Source organism: Solanum pennellii, chromosome 4 (genome assembly GCF_001406875.1).
Source record: "Solanum pennellii chromosome 4, SPENNV200".
Lineage (NCBI taxonomy): Eukaryota > Viridiplantae > Streptophyta > Magnoliopsida > Solanales > Solanaceae > Solanum > Solanum pennellii.
In genome coordinates this window covers 2926471-2950564 of record NC_028640.1, presented here as the reverse complement: position 1 = coordinate 2950564, position 24094 = coordinate 2926471, and the positions used below count along the sequence as shown (strand labels likewise).

Below are 24094 nucleotides of genomic sequence, written 5' to 3'. Positions count from 1 at the left end.
TCCCCCCCCCCCCTCTCTCTCTCTCTCTCTCTCTCTATGTATATATATATTTTTAAAAAGCTCCTTTCTCGATCCTCTGTGCCATCAGTCATTTTCCTTGCTTGTTTCTTTTTTATCCCTAGGTTTGTGATCCCAATGGTCGTTGGTATCTAGCAGATAGTGGCTTGACTCCTGGGGATTTACTATTGCTTACTGGGAAAGCTCTCAGCCATGCTACTGCCGGTCTTCGTCCTGCAGCCGTATACCGGGGTTCAGCTGATAATTATGTGGGCACTACTTGTGGTGGAAGGTAGACATGGCTTGTTGAGCTTTTAAGTGGCTTACAAAATTCAGTTTACTCAAATACTGAGCTGTTCAGCTGCATCTTGTAGGACATCACTTGCATTTAGGCTTATACCTCAGAGCAATGCAATACTGGATTGTTCTCCGATTACAGCTGCTGGTCATGTTATTCCTCATAGCTACGTGCCAATATCTGTAAGCCAGTTTATGGATGACCTTTCAGCCGAGGAAGACATGCTTTGTAGCAATACTGATAATGCTTATGTAAGTACTATTTCTTTTCAGATGGTCAAATGGTGTTTCTCTTTGCACAGGCAAAAGCCTTTTTCTGCAAAGTTTTAATGCTATGGGGTCTGTTTTGGTTTTGCGCCGAGTAAAAACTTTAATTTAGGTGTGAGTGCTTCATAATCAGATTATGTTCCTTTTTCTCTCAAGTTTTATCAACTCTTTTTACCGATCAGTACAAAAATAGTTCGTTAATATGGCATAACCAGCACTAAGATGGTGGTAGTCAGTTTCAAAACACCCTATACAATCATTTTCCTCCAGTAATTGGGTAACGTCAATGGAGCTCTGGTCAATCACGTATGCGTCTATTAACTTACACCAGATGACTAGAATCTAAGGTACTTGTATTTTAGCGACTGTACAGGTGCACCTCTGCTTCCTTTCTCTCTGTAGCACCCAGCATACCTAAAGAATGATCGTTCAAAGCTTTTTCATCCCTTTCCTGATCTTGTAACCATTCACAATTACTACTATGCTTCAGTCCCAAACAAGTTGAGATCTTTTATATGAATCCTCACTATTCCATTTATGCTCAATTCGTGTATCGTCATGCGAAATAAAAGTAAAAGTGAAAATAATTTAATATATGTAAATAAGTATAAAATAATAATAGAAGTCCTCTAACCGGACTGGAACAAAATAATAATAGAAGTCCTCTAACGGGATTAAAACTTATTCCTAACTAGTAAATATCACCTATTGGAATATTTTTCCTCCATTGTGCCTTATCTTTACCGAATTCTGCATTAATTATAATGAAATTGTTCATGTGATTTTAGGTCTATCTCCTCTCCTTTTAACACTTTTAGTCAAGCATAGTTTCACAGTTGCAAATAAGTGCATCTGTAGGTTGACACAAGACATGACCAACAATCTCAAGCTACCTTCTCTCACTTTGTCCTCAATGTGTTACTTGAACTTTCTGACACGTGGTCAATTTTATCTTATCTAATTTTGTATGACTGCACATCCATCTTAGCATCCACATCTCTGCAACACTTCTCTTGTGGATATGTTGGACTTTAGCGGTCCAATATTTATCATATAGCATTGTGGTTCATAATTGTTTTGTAGAACTTATCTTTGACTTTGTAAGCATCCTTCCATCACATAACACCCTGGTAACATTTCCATTTTGACAATCTTGTTCCGATACCGTTTTGGGGACCTCTTGTATCTCCTACCACTGTTCTCATGCTAGTGACGACTCCTTCATACATGTCCTTTATGATATCTATATTATTATTCTGAATTCCTTTTTTCCCCATCACCACCAAAGGACTTCTCATGGACACTATCATATGCTTTCTCTAGGACCAATGAATACAATATGTGGAGTTTTCTCCCTTTCGCAATAAAATTTCATCATTCTTCTTACCAAGAATATAGCCTCCGTTATTTACCAGGCATAAATCCAAATTGGTTCTCTGTTTCTTGTCGTATTCCTAAGTCTACGCTCTTTCATTCTTTCTCGCAACAGAGTTTTATCTTATGACTCATTAGTTTAATGCCATGAAGTCACACATCTCGTAACCATTCCATTCCTGAAAATTTTTATTGACAGTGCTAGGTGACCCGATACATCCCAAAGAGAAAAGAAACAACTGTCTTCAACTTCATTTCAACGAAGCATCTAGTGTTAATCATGCTTTATGTTTAATCATCTAACATAAAACATGAGACCACCAAGGGGGATTTGGTCCCCTACCTCGTGTTTTTTTCTCTTTCCACATCTCTCTTGTTGCGTGCTGAGCTTGAGATTCAACTCCCGCACCACAATGTAGTTTTACTTGGACAAATATTTTCCTTGGAATATGGACATTCTTTGTTTACCTTGAATGATCAATTCCACATGAACTGGAGCAGAAATAACTTCATTTGAATGCAGCATGAATGTAGACATGTCATTCTAGGAGAAGAGGAGACATCTCATTCTAGGTCAAGATCAATATGTGACAGACAATCTTAAAAAAGGAAATATCAATGTAGAACTTGTCTGCTTCTTTACATACTGGACCTGGAATTACCTTCTCTTTTGATACTTTTGAACCTTTAGTTGGATACACTCCTCTCCTTACATAACACGTCTTTTGTAATTACACAAAAAGTGAAAACTGTTCTTGTGGTGGAAACAAAAACACTTGATGTTAGCATGTCTTTCCTATATTGGTGGTTGACACCATAATATTTGGACCATGGATATTTTGGTCTGAATACAACATAAGAAGACATCTCATTCTTGCCCTGGATCTGCAGGTGGCCCGAGACAATGTAAATAAGGAACCATCACTCAGAAGTGTTCTTTCAGATCCCTTATCGTAAGTTTTAATTTGTCAAATGGACTTTTCTCCTTCTTTTCTGGTTAAATATAGCAGCATATTTACTTGCAAGAAAAAAAGAAGAGAATATAGCAGCATATTTACTGCATGAGTATATTAAACTGATAAATTGACTGCATGAGTATATTAAACATCTTATACTTTCTTAGTCTCAAACTTTTAACCTGATAAATTGACATCCCTTACTTCCATTTATAGCAAAGTTTAAGAAACGCTGGCTAGTTTGACTCAAGGTCTTGCAGAAGTTTTCAAGAGTATATCTTCTTAAAAAATTTCCTAGCAAAATAATGCAGATAACATTTTCTTTTTAATGAAATGTAGTAAGTTTGGTGATGAACAGTATCAAGAGGGTACCGTTATAGAACAAAAGCAGGCCCATGTTCTCCACTAAAGACTTAGAGTCTTTCTTACAAGTACATAATCTCTGCTCTTATAAAAAAAGCATATCTCTGTCATTCTAATTACAATGTTACCCTTGCAAAAGAAATATATGGAAGCCAATTCCTCTATGTACTATATACAGTCTGTCTGGAGAGGAATTAGGTATGTTTGAAGGAAAAAATGCTAGGCAACTGTAAAACTAGCAGACATAACATGACCATATAGATGCCTAAAACTTGCAAACAGAACCACTGAAATGATCTAAAGAATTGGTATAAGGGATGTTTGAAGGAAAAAATGCCAGGCAACTGTAAAACTAACAGAGACATAACATTATAGATGACTTACACTTGCAAAACAGAACTGCTGAGAAGGTCTAAAGAGTTGGTATTCCCTCTACACATGGTATTCGTACAAGAAATGTGGTTTGGTTACAGGAGCTATGAGATATTGAACGAACGCGTGCGACTCTTTTGGAACTGAGCTAGCTCTGGTTTCTTATGCTGGAAATATTTACAGAGACTTTTTGCTACCCTCAATCGTGTGGAGTTAATAAATAAGTATAACAAAAGTCTAAAAACTTGCATGCAGCTCAAACCCCAACCTCCAACAGAGGAAAAACAATAAGAGAGAAGTCAAAACCTGTACCACTGTTAGTTGAGTTGTTGTGAGTTCCCTCTGATCTGAAAAACGTTGAATATCAATAGAGCCAAAAAGAGGCCTTTGGCTAAATATAAGAAACAATTGAAAGCTGCATCTTGAGCCGTGAAGCTTATTTTTAAATGCATGTACATCACTTAGATTAGAGCTATTACATGTTGCAGAATGTGCAGAAGTGAGGGGTCTCATAACAGTTGAGAGATTGCATAAAGCTTTCAGATGATTTGGGGTGCTATTTTGCAAATTTTTAGCAGCTTCACGCATTTTGAGGCTGAGAGGAACTCGAGCATTAAAAGCAACTAAAGCATTAAAAGAAACACATCAATCCCGTACTGAGACTTAACTAGAATAGAATTAAGAAGTGGATAAAAAATTTGGAACTTGCATCTGTGTTTTCTTATGGAAAGGTAGGAATATATTGTGTTCTAGAAAAGCTATATTTCCTACTCTTCCTTGGCCCTTAAACTAGTTAAATAGTGCATGACAACAGTGTGCTGCAGTACACAGAATGTTGGACTAAGCATATTAGTTTCAACTTCCCTTGTCAAGTGTTAATCTGGAAATTTTTGTGGCCCCCTTAATTGAACTTGATAGTCGTAGTATTTACCCCCCACCCTCCCCATTCCAAGCTTGTATCTGTATTTTTTTCTAGCTCCATTCATGATTCATATTAGCATATGCATGGGTTATTAGTGTACAGTTTCTTGCATCTGGAAAATATTTACTTTACCGTTACAATGTGAAACATTGCAGTGGCGCATTCCTTGAAGATGCTATGTTTGTTTCATGTGGACATTCCTTTGGTGGTCTCATGCTGAAAAGGGTTATTGATATGGTAGGAGTTTTTGTCTTCTTCTCAAGCCATTTTATCTGTTCTCATAAGAAAATGAAGATTATAAATTGGTATGAGCTACCACAGACTTTAAGCAAACCATACATGGGATATTGGTGCAACTGCTTCATGGACAAAACAACTCTTGCTTTAGCATCATTTTTCTTTTTGGTTTCATGTTGTTGTCTTCATTTCTTGGGTTAGTGATGAATGAGTCAAGAACATAATCACGTTCATCTCATCATGACAGGCAAGATGTATCCTCTGCAATGCTGAAATTGAGCGTGGTTCCTTAATTCCTAACCACGGTTAGCTCCAGTTCATTTATTTCTCTCTCTCTCTCTCTCTTCATTTATTTATACATTATATACATATCTTCTCCTTCAGACTTTCATTTTTTTTCTATAAAAAATTGTTTCCCAACACACTATAATTAATTCTCTTCTGGTACCTCTTACTCAATTTTAAATGATTTTTCTCATGAATTCTGCCATCTGGTTTACACTATTCATCTTCAGTGCTGAGAACTGCGGCTGCAGCAGTGAAGCATGAGGATGACCGAAGACTTTTCCACAATGCAGCTCTTAGAAAGCGTCGGAAAGAAGTGGGAGACATTAGGGTAAGCTTTGATTTTCCCCATTTTGCTGCAGACTTGTCCATCCAAACTGCATAGTAGCTCATTCTCTTTAGTTTTCTGGTAAAAGGAACTATCTTAATCTGGTTTTAACTTTTATGCAATGACATGACAATTAACATGTCCTAGTCAATTTCTGGATAATTTTCCATCTCAATCTATGTTGCTCGGATATGGGTGTGGGCACCCAATACGGTAGCAGATATAAAAGTTGGGTTTATCATTACCTAAATTGTAGGATTCAGGAATATGGATAGGATCATGGGTGGTTTTTAAGGAAGAACCAATGTAAAACATATATAAGTATATATTTGATAGCTAACTGAAGTTATCAAATTATCATCTTTTTTGTGTAATATTTTTTTTATAAGTCAACTCGTATAATAACAAATTGCTCTAGGCTATAGAATGGTCCAAAGTACCCAAGCTAGTTTGACCGAACCCAGCATGGACCGGACACCCACATCCAAATCGCGTCGGATTGACACTCGATGCGGAAAGGGTTTTGAAGGATTTGTTAGATCTGAACTGCACAGGATTATATATTTGGAAATTACCTAGTGAAAATGATAATGTTGACTATGTACCTTAACATGGTATAATGGTTTATGTTCCTTTCTCATTTGTATATTGTTCTTTTGATAGTGAAATCAAAACCTTGTTGAAGGATTTCCCCTTTGGTAGATTTGGCAGATTGCATAGTTGGTTTAGGGAAAGCAAAGGCTTATCCAGTTTTTGCTATCCTTTTCTGGCCTCGGAAAAAGTTTGGATTTAGTGATATTTATGTTCATCCGTATTTAGGGTCTGTTTTAGATTAGGGCAAATCGCAAATATCCTGCTTCATTGAACCTATAAATGTTTGAAATTTGAAATTATCTTTGTTGAATATACCTGTGAGTGATTCTTCAAAAATCCTCATTACTTTAATTCTTCCAGGAGAATGGTGAGCTTCCTTCTGAAAATGGACCGCATAAAGGTGTTCAGTATCCATTCTCAGTGAATGAGAAAGTTCTTATAAGGGTGAGATCTTTGCGCCTGTGCATTCTAACTTCTTGGAATCTATAGAAAAGGATTCGCCGAATTACAGTAATGTGAATGCGGAACTGTGCAGGGAAATCGGAGGACACCAGATAAATTTGTTGGAAAGGAAGCTGTAATCACATCACAGTGTCTTAATGGCTGGTTAGTTGCCTGAGCATTTCGTTAATATCTTGCGTATCTACTGCTGTTTGAATGTCAATTTAGATCATTAACACCGCACAGCATAATCCATGCAATACATGTTAATGATCTAAATTGACAGCTCAAAACTTAAGCCATCATTTAATAACAATTGAGTATGCTTTGGTTCTCCTTGTTTAAGGATCGCTAAAATGATCTTCTCAATTTCTCCAGGTATTTGCTTAAGATTATGGACAGCGGTGAGAATGTTCGATTGCAGTACCGCTCTCTGCGTAAGTTCCTTCCTACACAGGAAACAGAGGAGAGATGCCAGTCACAGTAGCTGATTCTGATTAAGATGATTTACAACCAATTTCTATGTGGATTATGTTGTAGAACCTAGCTCCCTCTATACTCAAAAAGTTTAAAGATGTATTTTTTTAATTGTAACTTAACGTCTATTACATTGTTTTTACTGAGAGAAGGGGGGGTTTAGAGCTTATCAAAGTCCTTAAGAGTTTGCTTGTATAAGATTGTAAAGAAACATCAACCCCTAGTGAGATAAATTTGAGGATAGCAAGATGCTCATTTTTCTTGAAAAATTCCTTGTATGATGCATCACTAGTACTTTTCAGTGCCCATCTATGTTTTCATTCATCATGTGCAAATATGAAAATCGCTGTTTCATTCCTGTCGTATTTCAGATGCTTGAAGGAGCATGCATCCCTTGCCGACATGAAATGATTTAGAAGGATTCTTCTTCGTTGATGACGATCAGCCCTGCTTCTTTTTCAGTCAAATCCTGATTTTCTTTTGCAAATTAACGAGTTCTTAACTTTAATCAATGAACTTGATAATGAACCAAAATTGAGTTTTGATTTGAAAGACCTTTCTTTGTTTTCGGACCACGAACATGGAAGAGTGAATTCAGCACAAAGAACTACATATCCGCGATCCATTGTTGAGCATGTGGGATTTAGAAAGTTTGTAACTAGTCTCCAACCTTTAGAAATTAGAAAAGCCACCTATACCAGAGAGTTTCCACACATGGCTCTAAAGGCTACATGACTTACTAAGAGACGTGCTGGAAGAAACAGATAGCATGTATATAAATGATGCACAAATATTATAGGAAACTATATCAATGTCACTTCCATCTGATACAAACTATTAAAATCAAGACAATTACATCTCATATTATGTAATAGGAAAAAGAGTTGAAACAACAAACCGGGCTTTAACTAACCGATGCAAATTGATGAGGAGACTCAGATTATAGTGTCATGTGATGTGACATTCTTAATTATCCAAGGGTGCTCCGTGATCTTTTGAAGAGAGAGCCTTTTAGAAGAGTCCTTCACAAGAAGCTGCAAAAGTAAACCATCAGAAAGGGGTGCAGTCAGTGGCCATACACAGTATTATACAAAAGGTGTTCAACTAACCACCCTTAAGTCTCATGCAGTTGCGTCAATGTTCTGCAACTGCATAGACAAGGACTAATCAATATACCTGGCTAATGAGATTCTTAGCTTCAGCAGATACATCAGGTGTTGAAGGGAAGCTGAGGTCTACCTTCATAATTCTATAATACTCTTGAGTTAGTAGTACATCTTGATTTTCCAAGTAATAGTATGAAAAGAAGCAGAAGAATTGTTACCTTCTGAATGTGTCGGTCTGTCTCTCGGCCTCAAATGGAGGCACACCATATAGAAATTCATAGCAAAGGATCCCCAGGGTCCAATTGTCAACTGCATAATCATGAGCTTTGTTCTCCACCATTTCTGGTGCCAGATAGTCCAGAGTTCCGCACATTGTATGTCTCTTGCTTCTAGATTGTACAGACCACCCAAAGTCTGCAATCTTTAAGCGGCCCTGCATTTCATGTGATAATCTAATTAATATTTTACTCTTACGATACAGCACGTCAACAATTCCCTGGTTGGTTTTAGCTGCAGTTGCTGGACAATCAAATCCAGCTCTAATTGGGACGCCCATAAAAGACCTACGCGCTAACATTACATACATTATCTTAATAGGACCATCCTAAGTGCTCTGATATATATGGTTTTATTAGGATACATCTACAGATATACTCCCTTGATCTCGATTGTCATTAAACTATGAAATAATGGTTTGAAAGACATGCAAATTATTTTAAATATACTAGCCTATCTTTTGAAGGTAGTGAATTTTACAATTTAGACATTTTTTTCTAGACCAGGTTGATTTACATCGAAACAAAACGAGATAGATAATGCAAGCTCTGGTGATTGTCAGAATGACGAATCATATGTAGAACTTAATATCTCAAGGCATTTACAACTTTAGCCAAAATTAATAAAGAATCAGAGGGTCGCTATTTCACTTGAGCCTAGTTATACAGCGACATGAGGTGAAATCGAAAGGATTCTATATAACAGTAGAAAGATTACAAAGCAGCATTTCCAGCCTTTGTAAATTAACAGAAAATGCAACAACAAAAGATAGGCAATGACATACTAGAAACAAGACTATCAGAGAAGAGCCTCTTGAAGGTTGTTCAATAGGCTGATTCAATCAGCAATCAGCAGTTAAAGTCGCCTAGACAACTACGGTGTCAAAGCTTTGCACCAACTAAAAGTGTCAACACTCCAAGAAGCTCTACTGCTTTTTCCTTTTCCGTGAAAAAAAACAGAAGCTGATAGAATTTTACAGGAAAGATATTTATGAAGGATATTACCTACATCTGGTTAGGTCAATGACCTCTCAAGGTTCGACCCTCAGGAGAGTCGGGACTAAAGAGGAAAGATAAATTTCAAAGCAACGTGAACCTTCGAGTTGATCTATAGTGTTATGAACCTTCCAAATTAGCCATATATATAGTGTGTGTTTTTTCTTCTTTTTAGGAGATGGTGCTAATAAAACTTAGCAGACGTGGCAAACGAAGACAGTAAGTTATCAAGATGTTACCTCATGATCAAGTAACAGGTTTTCCGGCTTTATGTCCCTGTGAATAACATGCTTCTCATGACAGTATGCCAGTGCTTGTGTGAGACTTGCAATATACTACAAAAGAAACAGCCGAAGTATCAAAAGTCAAAGAACAAACCTAAAGCAACAGGAAAGAAGTTGAACACTAAATGATGTTTTCTACATAAATGTAACTATGTGTTCGACTATTCCATAAACAATTTTCAGATAAACGCTGGAGTCATAAAAAGGACAAATAGTAACGATAACATTAGTTCATTGTTCAACATTAAGCACAGAAGAAATAACATAAACAAGACTCTATGAAAATGAAAAAACACCAACTGATACAAATGCAACCCAAAATTGCACCATCTTTCAAGTAGACGATACCTTAATGTCATATAGTGATAGATAACGGAAGAACTGAATCTCTATCCTCTTTGTTTGGGTTCGGGGGAAGAGGCCATCAGTTGAAACAATTTAAAAACTCACAACTAAACAACAAAACTACACCTCAATCCCAAGCTAGTTGAGACAGCAATGAGAATCCCATAATCCATTTCGCTTCATTTGTACCCGTTTCATTCAATAATATGGAGCTCTCTAACACTAGAATCAATGAATATATGCTCATAACAAATTACATAAACAAATCAGAATACTGCAAATGAACTAAATGCTTTTGTTTCAAATCTTATATGAGGAGAGCAAGCAATAGGATGTGACATACTATGGCAGCTTGTTTCTCAGACAGACGACCTGTCTTCCTTAGCTCCCTATAAAGCTCACCGCGATGAGCATACTCCAAAATCAAGTAAATCCGCTCCTCATCATGAAACCAACCATATAGCCTCAATACATTGGGATGACGAAGACTTGTTTGAATCTCCATTTCCCTCTTAAGCTGATGATGCAACCTGTATTTCTCTATTTGCTCCTTGAATATCACCTTCAACGCCACTATAAATCCACTCTGTAAAAATTCAAGTTCATCTTTCTGGATTTTTTTTCTAATAAAATAATCCAATAAACAAACAAAACTAAAATTTCAACTTTCTGAATTCTACATCTAATACTAGCACAATATTTACATTGTTTATGCAAAAACTATCAGATTCATCCGAACTCATATTAGTTCCTGAGTCTAATGCGCATATCGGGAAACAACGAGAACGTAGAAAAACATTACTCATTCAAATTACCTTAACTTCGCGGGCGAGGTATACACGGCCGAATTTGCCTTTTCCGAGGGGTTTTCCGATCTCGAAATCGTTCAGGGACCATTGTTTTTTAGGGTTTTTTGGTGGTTGTTTTGGAGGTTTTAGAGATTTGGAAGCCATTTTTGTTGGTGTTTTTGAAGAAATTCAATTTGGTGATTGTTTTGAAGGTTTAAACATAGCAAAATTTGTTAATTAAGGAGATGATAATAATATGTTTAAGTGGATAAGTAATGTGATTAGTAGTAGTTTTTAATTAATGCTCTAATATAAGATACTTTACCCATCTAAGAATATGTATATTATAAACCCATGAAATTAAAATTTCAAAATTTTCAAATGTTTTTTGAATTTTGAAGTTCAATTTTAAACATTCAAATTTAAAGTCATGTTTGGCAAAGGTGACTCATATATATGAAATAGTTTTATGGTTGACAACCTTTAATTGCCTATATAAAATAGGCATACAAAATATAATCATCATTGTCTTTTCGGGAACTTTCACAAATAGTCACAATAACAAATTTATTTATGTTTTATCGCTACAATTTTCATATTTACGGACTATAGCTATAGTTTAAGTTTACCTCATTTGTATAATTTACAGTATAATTTGCGAGTGAATTTGTGTAATTCAATTATTTTTGTATAAACTCAAAATAATAAATTCATACAATTACAAACCTATCAAGTGTAAACAGTTGTACATATTATATAGAATTGCATTGTACAAAAGTTATACAAAGTATATTATACATAACTCTAAATTCTACAAACATGCGAATTATACAAAAACTAAAAGATAATCTGCATAATTATATCTAAAAGTAGGTCGCAAATTATAATAATAACAAATCATAGTTATGTTATCTAATTGACTATTATATTTCTGCTTATACGCGCAATTTTCCCTTTGTTTTCATGTGAAATAGATACATGAGTAATTTCGTCGAAAATTGAATATTCTCTTAAAGGTTGATACAAATTCTGTAGAAGCAGAAAATATTGGTCTTTCCACAAAATTGATTTTCTCATCACATACATTACATTGCTATCAATTTTGCAAGATTGATAAAAGTTAAATATTCAACAAAATTGGCTATAACTTAAATAGTAGTATAACACTTATAAAATCAGCGCAAGTCGTCGTCAGCTCATAATGTTATCTATTTCACATTACTGTTGTCCTAAGCAGATGATGATGTACCAATTGCGAGTCCACGTCCAGATGAACAAAGGCGTGGGATGATGAAGATATCACGATCCACTTGGTTACTTCCGCGCCTTTCTAATAGAGTAGAATGCAAGCAGTATAACGTTCAAAACCCAGATCAAGCCAGAGACTGTCATCATAATGCAGATTGTGTAACCTGTCATTTTGAGTTTTAGCAATCCAAGTTCAAGTTCTAGTTCAAATGAAAAGAAATCTACGTTAATGGTTCTGTTACCTCATTCAGCTTTTGAAGGAAGGTCAGGTTAACTTCTTTTCGAAGACTCTCCACATCCATTGCGTATTCTTCACTATGATCATTCAACTGTTGCCTCGTCCTCTCAAGTACCTCGTTCAATTTACAGAAGTCCTTGAAGAGTTGAACTTCAGTCGATCTAAGTAGTAGTATGTTTTTAATTGCGTAAAGGGCCTGCAGTTAAAGCAATGTCAAGCCTATAATAGACGTTTTAAAGATGTCACCAACATATGCAGGGCAATATTTTGTATTACAGGGCCGTGTTCAATGTATTGAGGACGGAAATGTAATGAAAGATACGCGGGATTGTCCAAATAAAACAAGTTTATGTGCCCATATACCTTATTAAGTTGTAAATCTATATGTTGTTCGAAAGACCTGCCTAACAAAGTCAATCAATTTTTTAATCAGACATCGCTCTACCAATTACTTCTCCCATCTAACCAACACTCCACCATCAAACCGCAGTACAACAGACTGATATAGCCACTTACAAAAAATGAAAGTAGGCGATTTAGTCAAGAAAAAGGATAATCCTACAGAGAGACATTTAAAACTTTGGAGGTATACGGATGTACTCATGACGGATGCAACTCTGGATTTTAATGTAAAAAGACCATCGACACTTGCTCTTCACAAAGGTCAGGCCAAAATTGCTGAGGATGAGAATCATTTCTAATATTTGAAAACCTAAGGGATCGTGCATATGAAATTTAGACTACTAAGATACTTTAGAAATTAATGTTCATTCACACTAAAGACTACACAAACCTTTTCTGTTAGATCAAGATCGCTTGATGCCATTGAATCAACGATGGCCTTCAGTAACAATCGATTGCTAAAAAAGGAAACCTCAGCTGTGTTCTCATTTTCCAGCTGACTCTCGGCTAAATCAGCAATAAGAAACAGTGACTTCTTATGCAACCTGATATCCAGATTTGAATTGCTAAGAACCTCCTGCGTACAACGACAGAAGGAAGTTATACACTGCAGCAGTAGACGAGTTCTAACTAGACTCAATCTTCAGTGGGATCACCTGAAGCATCGTATCTCCAGCTTCCTGATAAAACAAACTTCGGCCATTCATGTTATTTCTTATTAGTGCTGAAATAGCAAATAATGCTTTTACAGCTTCTTCCGTGGTGTGAGATTTCATCATCTTCATCAGCACTGTCAATGCCCCAAGTTCCAGGACCTGAATGCCAAAGTCATTGCACAGCGTCAATACAATAGCCAGTAAATTTAGAATATAAACACAGAAACTGCACACATGAAAGCGACAAAGAAACTAAATCATTAAAGACCGAACTTGTATAAAAACATAGCTCCAATACCTGCTTCTGAACAATGGGGTTGTTTTGACTGGCCTTGCCAAGAACCCATGCCGCAGCAGTCCTTATTTCTGGTTCAGAATGATTAAGTATTCTTACAAGTATGCTGAAGCCTCCAAGTTTCTGCAGATCTGAAAATAAAAACCGTGTAGCATTGAGAAAGTATATATGTGCATTCAATGCTTTCTTTAAATGAAGGAATGGTGAGAAATCGGTTGATGCCTGTATAAAGAAAAACTATTGATGAATCCTCAAGACATTAACAAGTACACATAAGCATCATTGAGAAGCTTCAAAAACCAAGATCAAGAAAGGGTGCTATAGTTCCTAAGAGGCCAGCTCTATGCTCTTCTAGTTCGAGCCTCCAAAAGACTTGATTATAGCCTTATTAGGTCTTGGAAGCGTGTCTATTGGGAATATATAGATGCTAATGAATTACTACAGTTGATATGAAGTCAGGTGTCATGTCTCTCTACCTCACAAAGTTAAGGGTAAGGTCTGCGTACACCTCACCCTCCCCAGACCCCACTTGTGGGGCTATACCGGGTGTGTTGTTGATGTTGATATTGTGTCAGAAGTTATAAAACCAAAACCAAAAGAGGCAAAAACAAACATCTGTAAGACTGTAATAAAAGAAGTACTGAGAACTATACATACCAATTGCATTATCAATATGCTCAACAAGTACCAACAGCTCCTCTAAGGCACGGAGATGATGCTCCAGAGGTAGGGATGAATTATTTAAATCATTAACTGCAATCAGCATCAACTGCGCATCTGAGGGCATTTTCAGCTTCTCCATCAGTTCCTGGAGAAGAAACAACATATAAATGTATGAAAACCCAACTGAAGAACAAAATCATATTTAGAAAAAGGAACCTTTGGCGTTTCATACAATTGCAAGAGGTGGAAAAATAATTCCTCGTTTCTTTTCTTACTTTTTTGTTTTTTTGGGGGGAATATGTAAAGCAAGTTAAAAAGTGAAACAAAAAGGATACACAGGTACAGACGAGATGTCCTCACTTATGTCCTATCAGTGCCCACTCCTAAAACTACCACTAAACTACAAAGAAGCAAGGAAGATAGACAGAAATATTGGTCTGAAAAAAAAATTGGATTCTTCGTCAACTATATCAACCATAGTAGAATTTAGAGACAAACAAGTAGCACAAAACTACATTTTACTTTAGTTTCTATTCTAAAGACCAAAACGTGGTTGTAGTTAGAACTGATGGAATCAGAGAAGAAACAAGATAATTTCTCATACTACTTGACAAAATCTCCCCTCCTTTATCCCAATGCAAATTGGCAATGCAAGAAGAAATCAAGCAAATAGTAGGAGAAACCGTGCTTAAATTAGATGCTAGAGTCCCTTAATTGGGTTCTAAATATAACTCTATGAGCTTGGATTTTCCCTACATGTATAAGCATTTTCTTACATCGTAATGGAATTGTTTCAACATTTAAATAAATGGTGGTCAGCATTGGGTGGCTTCTTATGTGATGTATCAACGACAAATAAAATTGAGTGATCATAGGCTGACATGGATCATGAACAGTACAATGGACATTTTACATAGAAGAAGAAAATCAAAGAGATTCACCAAAATAACCGTATACACACTCCACTAGCATCTACAATTTTGAATTCATCTTCTTCTAATTCTTTACAATTTAGCAAGTACCAAAAGCTTCATCCGAAGCCCTCTCAATTTCCTACTTTAGAGACATGTTCATACGCACGTGTTTCATGCAAGGACTATTGAGATCAGCCTAGTCAAAGGCCAAGTTTTAAGATATGTATTCATAATAAAGTTTCTATTTTATCTTCCAGGAACTATTTCCTTCTTACACTAGGAGAAGGCTAACAGTGATCTCGTGAATCTTGTAGGAGCTGGACATGCAAGCTTTCTAGAGTTGCACATTCGTGTTATGTTCCACAGAATGAAGTTGAAGATTAAGAAGTTGAAAATGTTCAACAGAGGGAAGTTGAATACTAAAATATTAGCTCAAAAATTGAGGCATAACGATAAGATGAGGCAAATTCTGCTTCTTCAGCTCCAACCAACTTTACTTGAAAGCTTCATTCATTCATTTTTCTATCAAGTTACACTCTCATTTCGCCAAATCCTACCTACATCTGTTTGCAGCAATACACTCTACCTTCAATACTTCATTTCTCAAGTTTCCCTAATATTTTTCAATACTTTATACATGTAGATGTTAGGCAAGAAAGGGTATTGGTTCTTTTCATCTTGTGTAAGCCTTGGTGGACAGATTTATCATGTACCTATGCTAGTGGCTAGTGCAAGTTGGGGGTGTTATCAAAAACATGAAGACACAACGGAAGAATCACAAGCTCGTTAACCGTACCTTCAATTCAGTTTGGCGTTTGTTTAGTTCCTCCGGAGACATGCGTTGAGCGACTTCTGACCTTTCTTTTAGTACTCCAGGATCCGAATGCCCTGTTTATGTATTAGAACAAAACCAAATCATTACACATGGGTAAACATAATTGTATAATAAACTTAGTGCACAAACAAAACAACCCCATAAAGTTCAAATCTTGGTATCCTAGGATAACTTAGTACACAAACCAAACAACCCCATAAAGTTCAAATCTTTGCTCCCTTTCTACCTTCCACCAACATAAGTACCGGATATCCCACCTTATACCATCCAACTTGGTATCACGGGATAACTTACTTCACGAATCAAACAACCCCACAAAGTTCAAAGCTTGGTATCCTAGGATAAATTTGTCTACGAACCAAACAACGCCATGAAGTCCAAATCTTGGTATCCTAGGATAATTTAGTCGGGTAGAGCGTACGCGGACACTCTAACAGACCTTACCTTTAACTCAAAAGTGAGCTACAACTATTGTTTCCGATAGACATTCAGCTCAAGACAAACAGTTTATTAAAAAGACATTATCAAAGTTCAATAAACAATAACAAAAACAACTACAAAAATAAGCCTATAATCCCAATTTGCATCCTCCACACCTTCCTATCTACCATAGACACATAGGAACAAAATATTTAATTCAACCTTTCACAATTACATCTCAAAATCAAAAGTTCAAAAAGGAGATTTGAGAAAAAAGTAAAGTACCTATAGCCCATTGTAACATTCCATCTAAAGAAGAAAATCCACCATCCATATCCTCCTCTTCTTGAACCATAACTAATTTATTGCCTTCCTCCTTAGGGTTACTAGACCCAACAACAACAACACTACTTGCAGCTACTTCACTACTTGCAAAATTTGCAATTAACACCACCATGAAAACTGCTATGAAAATGAATATCGCCATTGCTGCTGATTACTGAGCTTTTTCTCTACTCTCTAAAAATTATTTGTTTTAATACTATATAGTAGTATTCTAAATGAGAAAAAAATAAAATTGTATATTACGTAAATCCAACAGATTTGACCAATTGAAAGCCGCCACGTGGCTGTTATTTGTCACTGTTAGATATTCTTTTTTCAAATAAAAGTATATGCTTAAATTAAAAAAAAAAGAAAAACATTCAACTAAAATTTTAGTCATTTTTTTAAATACAGGCGTACATAAAAAGAAAAAAAGGTATTAAATGAATTTGTTAGATTTATTTTTGTTTAGATAAATTGTTAATTTTTGGTTTTAAGACGGAGAAGCTTAACTTTAAGCCCAAATTGAAATTTAAAAAATAAATCATTATCTATTATTTATTCTATTAGGTTGATAGATGTCATTCTATCAGTCTTATCGCAAGTAAAATATTCTCGTATATAGATATTTCTTTCGACAAAAAAAATATATTCTTAAGATAATTGATGATGACAATGATAACTTGTCATACACAAGTATCTCGTAGATTATTACTGAAATCCAAAGACACGTCTTATTGCAAGTAAAATATTCTTGTATATAGATGTTTCTTTCACCAAAAAAATATATTCTTATGATAATTGATGATGACTTGTCATACACGAGTATCTCGTAAATAATTACTGAAATTCAAAAACACGTCTTAACTAAATAAGGTTTTATTACCCCCTAACTTATTTCTTTTGTAATTTCTTTTTTGCACCTTTTTAGGTTACGTGGCATTCAAATACTTCACGTTGGCGACGCCAACGCTCCCTTCGAAGAAGAGAAGAATAAATGATACAACAACAAAAAATGAAAGTTTTTCAGATTTATCAGACTTATTGCCAAAAATAGTCTCAAAAAAGTTACTGAAGGGATCAACTGAGCTCAGAGCATCACCTTTAAGCATTTAGAGTTGCTATGCTTTCTATCTAAAAATACCTTAAAATCATTCCATCAAAGTAATGAGAAAATCACCTCATCGAAACAAAATACAAGTAGATCGAAAAATGGAGAACTAGCCAGCAAAGGTAACGTTAACAAAGACAACGATGGAGTAACGATCTAACTCGAGCCTTTTTCTTTGGTTTCATTTGCAATAGCATCAGTTACTAAAGCCATTGGTCTTTCATCTATAACCTCGTCGATTATTCCAAACTCCTTAGCCTCTTCTGGTGTCATGAAATAATCCCTATCCATGTTCTTCTGAATTATGTCAAGTGGTTGTCCAGTATGTTTTGCATATAAGCCATTCAGAGTATCCCAAACCCGAACTATCTGTTTTGTGTGGATAGTTAAATCCTTAGCCTGCCCGCTATATCCACCTGAGGGCTGATGAATCATGATTGAAGCATTAGGGAGAGATCGTCTCTCACCCTTTGCGCCAGCAGCTAAGAGAAGGGATCCCATTGAAGCTGCTTGACCTAGACAGATGGTATTAATTGGAGATCGAATATACTGCATTGTATCATAGATCGCAAGACCTAGTCAATGCCAAAAAAGGAGAAAAAAAAGAGTGAGCGTTAAGATATGATCTTGCAAATTTTTCCAGCCAAGCAACTAAACCTCGGATTCTATATTATTAAAAGTTAATTCAACCCCAATGCCAGACCATTTTGTTCAAGCTTTAATCACAAAAATAGAAGTATCAGCACGATACTCTGAGCAAAATAAAAGTTTTCGTCTAACTATAACCACATATATCATCAACCAACTTTGCATATATGATATGATGACTAGTTCAAATGAAGAAAAAAAAGTAATGTTCAGGTCGTTAATAGCACAAATAGCATCCAACATTCCAACAATGTTCAAACCAGTTGAGCCCCAATCATGGTTACTAAAAAAATATAACTAGAAACCAAAAATCACGAGAAATAGTAGGTATAAAGTAAATTGCCCAATGTTTCCAAATTAATCCAACTTTATACATTTCCAACATAAACTTATGATATCCAACTAACACATATTCAGTTTCAAGAAGAAAAAAAAAACTTATGATACGCAACTATAACAAGTTCTTGCTAATGGTAATAAGGGGGTTTAACGTGGAGGCTGTTACCTAAGGGGGTTTGAATTAGATCTTCCTGATCCTATATATCCTAAGATGTGCCATTAATTTGAAAATACTTTCTTAAAGTGGTCTTCCTAACAGGGCATTCTATGCATCTTCAGCTAGCTTTCCCGTCTCCTACTATCCAATGACGCAGCTTCTTTTTGTTCGAAAAAAGGATAATCATTGGCCAAGGTATTCCAACTAGTCATATATAGTCAAACTCAAGACAGTTCACTATTAAGCTAAGATCACTGCTCTAGACCGAGTATGTGTATACTGAGAGTTATTACAGTAATTATTTAGCACACTGAATATCCTTAATCAGTCTCACAGTCATAATGCCAACCGTGCTTTGGAATCCAACCATTAACAACATTGCACACAATATTCTACTACCTTAGTGTCAGCAGGTATGCCTTATACATACATATGAAGGCCAAGATTGCAAAAAAGATTAAAAGTTTGCATCTTTTTCCAAAATCACACAAAAAAAGCACTTGTTCTTTCTTGATTCACCTGAGTTATGAGAGCATAATTAAGACACAAAAATATGCAGGTTAAATTATAACTCTTAAAAGATTTCATTAATTTTTTTTTGATGAAGTTAAAAGATTTCATTATCTTGATCACATAAAAATCAGTTCGAATACCTAAAACAAATGTGAGAGAAAATTTGAAGCAAATCATGATCATTTAAGAAAAGAAAAAAAATTGGTATTCAAGGACAGATAAACGAAAACAGTTTTTCTTTGTTCAAAAAAGAAAAGAAAAAATTGAATAAAACATAAAGGGAAAGGTTAGAGACTCACACATCCAAGGAGCGAACAATAAAATAATCGTCGAAAAGGGTATAACATAAATGATGATAGGATTGCACGCCAAAGAAATAAAATAAATAAGAGCAGCCAACTGAAAACCCAAAACACCATCTCCCCTCTTCTGCATGATGATTTATAATGAATATAAAGTACGCCTCAATCCCAAATATTTGGAGTCAGGATATGAGTCCTCACCATCCTTTCCGTACAATAAATATACCATTTTATACAAACGATTTCTTTATTCAAAGACAAATTAGGAATTCTCCAAATCCTCCACTTATCTCTGCAATAACATACAACAACAAAAAAAAACTAGTGGCCCTGGACCTAATGTAAGTATAAGAACTAATGTAGGCCTTAATCAACCCAAACGGAAGTGTTCTATATGAAGCTTTGTGTCCTCAAAAGAACAATTTGGAAATACTCTTTTCAAAGATCGAATCTTTTCACAAATCACATTTTCATTGATAATGAAATGGATCGTGGGCTAACTCAAACCCAAAAGCTAGCTCATGAGGGAGGATGACCTAAGACCATATAAACCAATGTGGGACCCAACATCCTTCCGCTTCTCTCTGTAAAGATTATTTTCCTCTGAGGAGATGCGAAAACTAAAACTCTAGAAAACTACATTCAATTTTTTTTTATCCCAAAGACAACCAACAACAAGATAAAATTCAAATCTTGATATCGAATAATAAATATATAATCCCCTTTCCAGTTTAAGCTAAATCCCTATTTCATTTCACTCCTCTCTATAAAGATGAGCCAGCAAAATTGAGCCCCTCTTTCCAAATCCCTACTCAAAACGGTGCCTTAAGGAGAATTCGAAGTTGGTCACTAGCGGAAGTAGTGCGACAAAGAGCAAAAGCCGTAGCATTCACAAAAAATGGTGTAACCGCTCTTATTTCCCCCCTTTTTAAGATACGAAAAGAAACAATAAGCCGGTCAACATTGTTATTTGCCTCTGAGGGCTGCAAAAAACTGACACTCTAGAAACTACATTCAATTGACTTATCCCAAAGACAACTAACAACAAACAGATAAAAACCGAATCTTGAGATTGGAAAATGAATATCTATTCTCATTTCCAGCTTTAAGCTAAATTTTCATTTCACTTCTCTCTGTAGAGATTACTATCCTCTGAGGAAATGCAAGAACTAAAACTCTTCAAAACTACATTCAATTGTTTTTATCCCAAAACAATCAACAAAAGAAAAAAAACTCAAATCTTGAGATTAAAAGATAAATATATAATCCCGTTTCCAGTTTAAGCTAAATCCCTATTTCATTTCACTCCTCTCTGTAAAGATGAGTCCAACAACATTGAGCCCTCTATTCAAATCCCTACTAAAAACGGTGCCTTAAAGAGAATCCGAAGTTGGTTGCTATCAGAAGTAGCTCGACAAAGAGCAAAAATCCGTAACATTCAAAAAATGGTGTAAGCAAAAGGAAAGCACAATGGTGAGCAATACTCTTGTTCCTCTCCCTTTTTAAGATTAGAAAGGAAACAATAAGCCCGTCGACATGTTATTTGCCTCTGAGGAGATGCAAAAAATGTACTCTATAAAACTACATTCAATTGTCTTATCCAAATAAAAATCGAATCTTGAGATTAAATAATGAACTATCTATTCTCATTTTCAGTTTCAAGCTAAATTCCTATGTTGCTCAGACTCTCCAAAAATGCAGCCGCATCCATGTCAGATCCTCCAAAAGTCCTCCAAAAATGCAGTACTTTTGGAGAATCGAACACGCAAACCATCTACTTCCTCATAGTAGATGCAAAAACTAAAACTACATTAAATCCTTCTTATCCCAAATACAATCAAGAACAAAGCAAAACAAAAATCAAATCTGGAGCTTGAATATCCAATCTCATTCCCAGTTTAAACTAAACCCCAATTTCATTTCCACAATCAATATAGCAAAACTAATCCAAAATCCCCAAATACCCAATTTCATTTCCACAACCACAAACCTAACAAAACCAAAACTAAACCGAAATTCACAACCGCAAATCAATAAAACCAACAATTCGAAAAAACACTAACCAGCAGTAACGGCGCCACCAGGAGAATTGAGATACATGTGAATAGGCTTAGAGGGGTTCTCAGATTCAAGAAAAAGAAGCTGAGCAACAACAACATGAGAAGTAGCATCATCAATTGCTCCATTAATACATATAATTCTCTCCTTTAACAACCTTGAAAATATATCATAAGCCCTTTCTCCTCTTGAAGTATGTTCAATCACCATTGGTATTAACCCATAAAATCTCTTACTATTCAAAGGGGTTCCATTGATTCTTCGATTCCATAGTTTGTGAACAATTTGGGTTCGCATGGTTGAATGAATCTTGGATGCAGAAACAAGGAAAGTGAGTTTGAAGAGAAAAAAGCGATAAGAACTGTGTTTTGGGTTGAGGGGTAAAGAGTTAAATTTGTTCATTATTATGAGAAAATAAGTAAATTAAAATACGCGGTTCAAAATCGAATCGAAATTAATATTAATTTGAATCAACTTTTTAATTATTAGTTTATCGTTAATAGGCTTTTGATTTATTCATTTCGATAATGATTTTATTTTATTTTTTTGATATTGGATTGATTTTTAAAGGTTTGAAGGGTTTTTTAACTGGTCAATCGGTAATCAATACTTTCATTCTTTAGTGTCTCAAATTTTTTATTATTATACAAAGTACCATTGTTAGCTTTTGAGCAAGATATCGTCGGTCAACTCAAGTGTATGGTTCGTTTAGTTTGTTCGTTGTTTATAAGTGACTTTCTCTTTATATTTATTTTAGTGAAATTTTAATGATTTAACTGATATATTAATGATTTTATAACGATTTAGGATATCCACAAATTGATAATCCATAATTTAAAACGATAAAATTTAAAAATCTATCTCTATAGCAATTTAACATGTCTATAAATCAATTAATCAATAAGTTAAATTGATAATGCTTAAAATCGAACTGAATTGGTCTGTCTATACACAACTAGAGATTCAACATTTTGATTATCCTACAAAGTGTCATTGTTAGCTTTTGAGTAGGGATGGCAATGGGGCGGGTAGGTTTAACTTTATGTGAGGCGGGCGGTTTAAGGTTGTGTGGGGCGGGACGAATGCAGAGCAGGTTGAAGTGGGTTTTTTAAAAATTAATTTGGGGCGGGGCGGGTTGCTGGCATATGTGATTTTATGTGGTTCAAACTTAATTTTAACTTTTTACATGTTATAAGAGTGGTAGAACATTATTTATTAAAATAATTTGAGAGAACGGTCAAATGACCCCTCAACCTAATTAGTCAATTCTCAACTACACACCTAAATTTTACGGGAGTCCTATTACCCTGCTGAACTTTTTATTTTTGATATTTTATAACCCTTAAACGCTCAACTTTTGTCATACCCAGATATACACATATGTTTGAATACATGAGTTAGGTGGGCCCATTTTATTTAATTTTATTTTCTTATTCATTTCAAGATACCGATACAATAGACCCCACTTCTCTTAACTTATTTTTTTTCAATTAGGTTAAATTCTCAATTCCAAACATAACCACATGTTTACTCTTGAATGATATAAACCTTTCTTCTTCTTCTTCAAGATTATTTGTTCAGCACATGATAATTTTAACAATGCTATGTATCATGTGATGTAATTTTTTAAAAATAAATAAAATTAATTTTTGAATGAAAAATTAGATCTTGAAAATCGATATTTTCTAACGTTTCATGATTCTGTTTGCTGGAGGAAGGTGAAAAGAATGAGTGTACATACGTTGTGGTTTTATATTTATGAATTGAAGAGGGAAATAACTTATTTTTGGGCATTGATATTGAGAAGAAATTTCAAGCTCCATACCTAGATCTAGTTGACCTTGCAATTTTATATTTATTAGTGAGGAAAATAAATTTGAACCTTGAATCTGATAGCAAAAAAAATTAGAGAAGATTAAAAAACCCTAAAGGTTCAAGATTTGAAATCGAAGTTACCATTGAAGCTTTGAAATTGTTCCCAATCTTCAAGCTTTTAAAATGGTAGAAGAAAGGAAGATGATGAAAGATTTGTGGGAGAAAAGGGGCTTAGAAATGCAAATTGTAATTGGAAGACTTATTTTAGGCTGATTTGGACTTATATGCGGATTTCAAAACACAGAAAATACGTTTTAGATACATCTTCACGCGCCTAAAGGAGGTGTATTCACCTTCTTAGACATGTCAGCATTTAAGGGTTAAAAGATATCGAAAATAAAAAGTTCAGGGGGTAATAGGACCCTGTGAAGTATTGATGTGTAGTTGAGAAT

At 35.1% G+C, this 24094-nt stretch overlaps 4 protein-coding genes across 5 annotated transcripts in view; 1 reads left to right on the top strand and 3 right to left on the bottom strand.

Moving 5' to 3' along the window:
* The window catches only part of LOC107018063, a 9897-nt gene extending 2663 nt beyond the window's left edge, over nt 1-7234 (top strand). The window contains exons 4-12 of the mRNA XM_015218427.2: nt 123-289; nt 372-546; nt 2827-2888; nt 4704-4785; nt 5033-5090; nt 5301-5401; nt 6353-6436; nt 6528-6598; nt 6812-7234. Coding sequence (XP_015073913.1) covers nt 123-289; nt 372-546; nt 2827-2888; nt 4704-4785; nt 5033-5090; nt 5301-5401; nt 6353-6436; nt 6528-6598; nt 6812-6920 — 909 coding nt within the window. The 3' untranslated portion in view covers nt 6921-7234. The remainder of the gene's footprint in view (nt 1-122; nt 290-371; nt 547-2826; nt 2889-4703; nt 4786-5032; nt 5091-5300; nt 5402-6352; nt 6437-6527; nt 6599-6811) is intronic.
* A 448-nt stretch (nt 7235-7682) lies between these two features.
* LOC107018064 (serine/threonine-protein kinase Aurora-3) lies at nt 7683-11003 on the bottom strand. The gene is made up of 6 exons (XM_015218428.2): nt 10732-11003; nt 10260-10502; nt 9527-9622; nt 8235-8449; nt 8087-8159; nt 7683-7944 (listed from the first exon to the last, which is right to left on the bottom strand). The coding sequence occupies exons 1-6, from the start codon at nt 10867-10869 to the stop codon at nt 7846-7848; spliced, it is 864 nt and encodes a 287-aa protein (XP_015073914.1). The 5' UTR covers nt 10870-11003; the 3' UTR covers nt 7683-7845.
* Nucleotides 11004-11681: 678 nt separating this feature from the next.
* Nucleotides 11682-16921, bottom strand: LOC107015957 (hsp70 nucleotide exchange factor FES1). Of its 2 annotated transcripts, none has more exons than XM_015216411.2 (8): nt 16661-16921; nt 15917-16008; nt 14201-14351; nt 13547-13674; nt 13249-13407; nt 12984-13169; nt 12195-12386; nt 11682-12116 (listed from the first exon to the last, which is right to left on the bottom strand). In XM_015216411.2, the coding sequence occupies exons 1-8, from the start codon at nt 16860-16862 to the stop codon at nt 12096-12098; spliced, it is 1131 nt and encodes a 376-aa protein (XP_015071897.1). In that variant the 5' UTR covers nt 16863-16921; the 3' UTR covers nt 11682-12095. The 2 variants fall into 2 exon arrangements, with proteins under 2 accessions (XP_015071897.1, XP_015071898.1); XM_015216412.2 differs by having other exon boundaries at nt 11682-12089.
* A 779-nt stretch (nt 16922-17700) lies between these two features.
* LOC107015721 (ATP-dependent Clp protease proteolytic subunit 2, mitochondrial) lies at nt 17701-22220 on the bottom strand. The gene is made up of 2 exons (XM_015216093.2): nt 21833-22220; nt 17701-18385 (listed from the first exon to the last, which is right to left on the bottom strand). Exons 1-2 carry the CDS (start codon nt 22122-22124, stop codon nt 17967-17969), a joined length of 711 nt encoding a protein of 236 aa, XP_015071579.1. The 5' UTR covers nt 22125-22220; the 3' UTR covers nt 17701-17966.
* Between the last annotated feature and the right edge of the window lie 1874 nt (nt 22221-24094).

What these genes read in the sequence shown, in the direction of transcription:
- LOC107015957 (XM_015216411.2), bottom strand. Translation starts at nt 16,862, where the DNA reads ATGGCGATATTCATTTTCATAGCAGTTTTCATGGTGGTGTTAATTGCA. An exon ending in AACGCCAAACTGAATTGAAG is followed by an intron (nt 14,352 to 15,916) that starts GTACGGTTAACG and finishes TTTCTTCTCCAG; the next exon opens with GAACTGATGGAGAAGCTGAA. An exon ending in CTGGAGATACGATGCTTCAG is followed by an intron (nt 13,170 to 13,248) that starts GTGATCCCACTG and finishes CGTTGTACGCAG; the next exon opens with GAGGTTCTTAGCAATTCAAA.
- LOC107018064 (XM_015218428.2), bottom strand. Translation starts at nt 10,869, where the DNA reads ATGGCTTCCAAATCTCTAAAACCTCCAAAACAACCACCAAAAAACCCT. An exon ending in ACCTGTTACTTGATCATGAG is followed by an intron (nt 8,450 to 9,526) that starts GTAACATCTTGA and finishes CATGAAATGCAG; the next exon opens with GGCCGCTTAAAGATTGCAGA. An exon ending in CTAAGAATCTCATTAGCCAG is followed by an intron (nt 7,945 to 8,086) that starts GTATATTGATTA and finishes TTACTTTTGCAG; the next exon opens with CTTCTTGTGAAGGACTCTTC.
- LOC107015721 (XM_015216093.2), bottom strand. Translation starts at nt 22,124, where the DNA reads ATGCGAACCCAAATTGTTCACAAACTATGGAATCGAAGAATCAATGGA. An exon ending in TGGTGGCGCCGTTACTGCTG is followed by an intron (nt 18,386 to 21,832) that starts GTTAGTGTTTTT and finishes GGCATTGACTAG; the next exon opens with GTCTTGCGATCTATGATACA.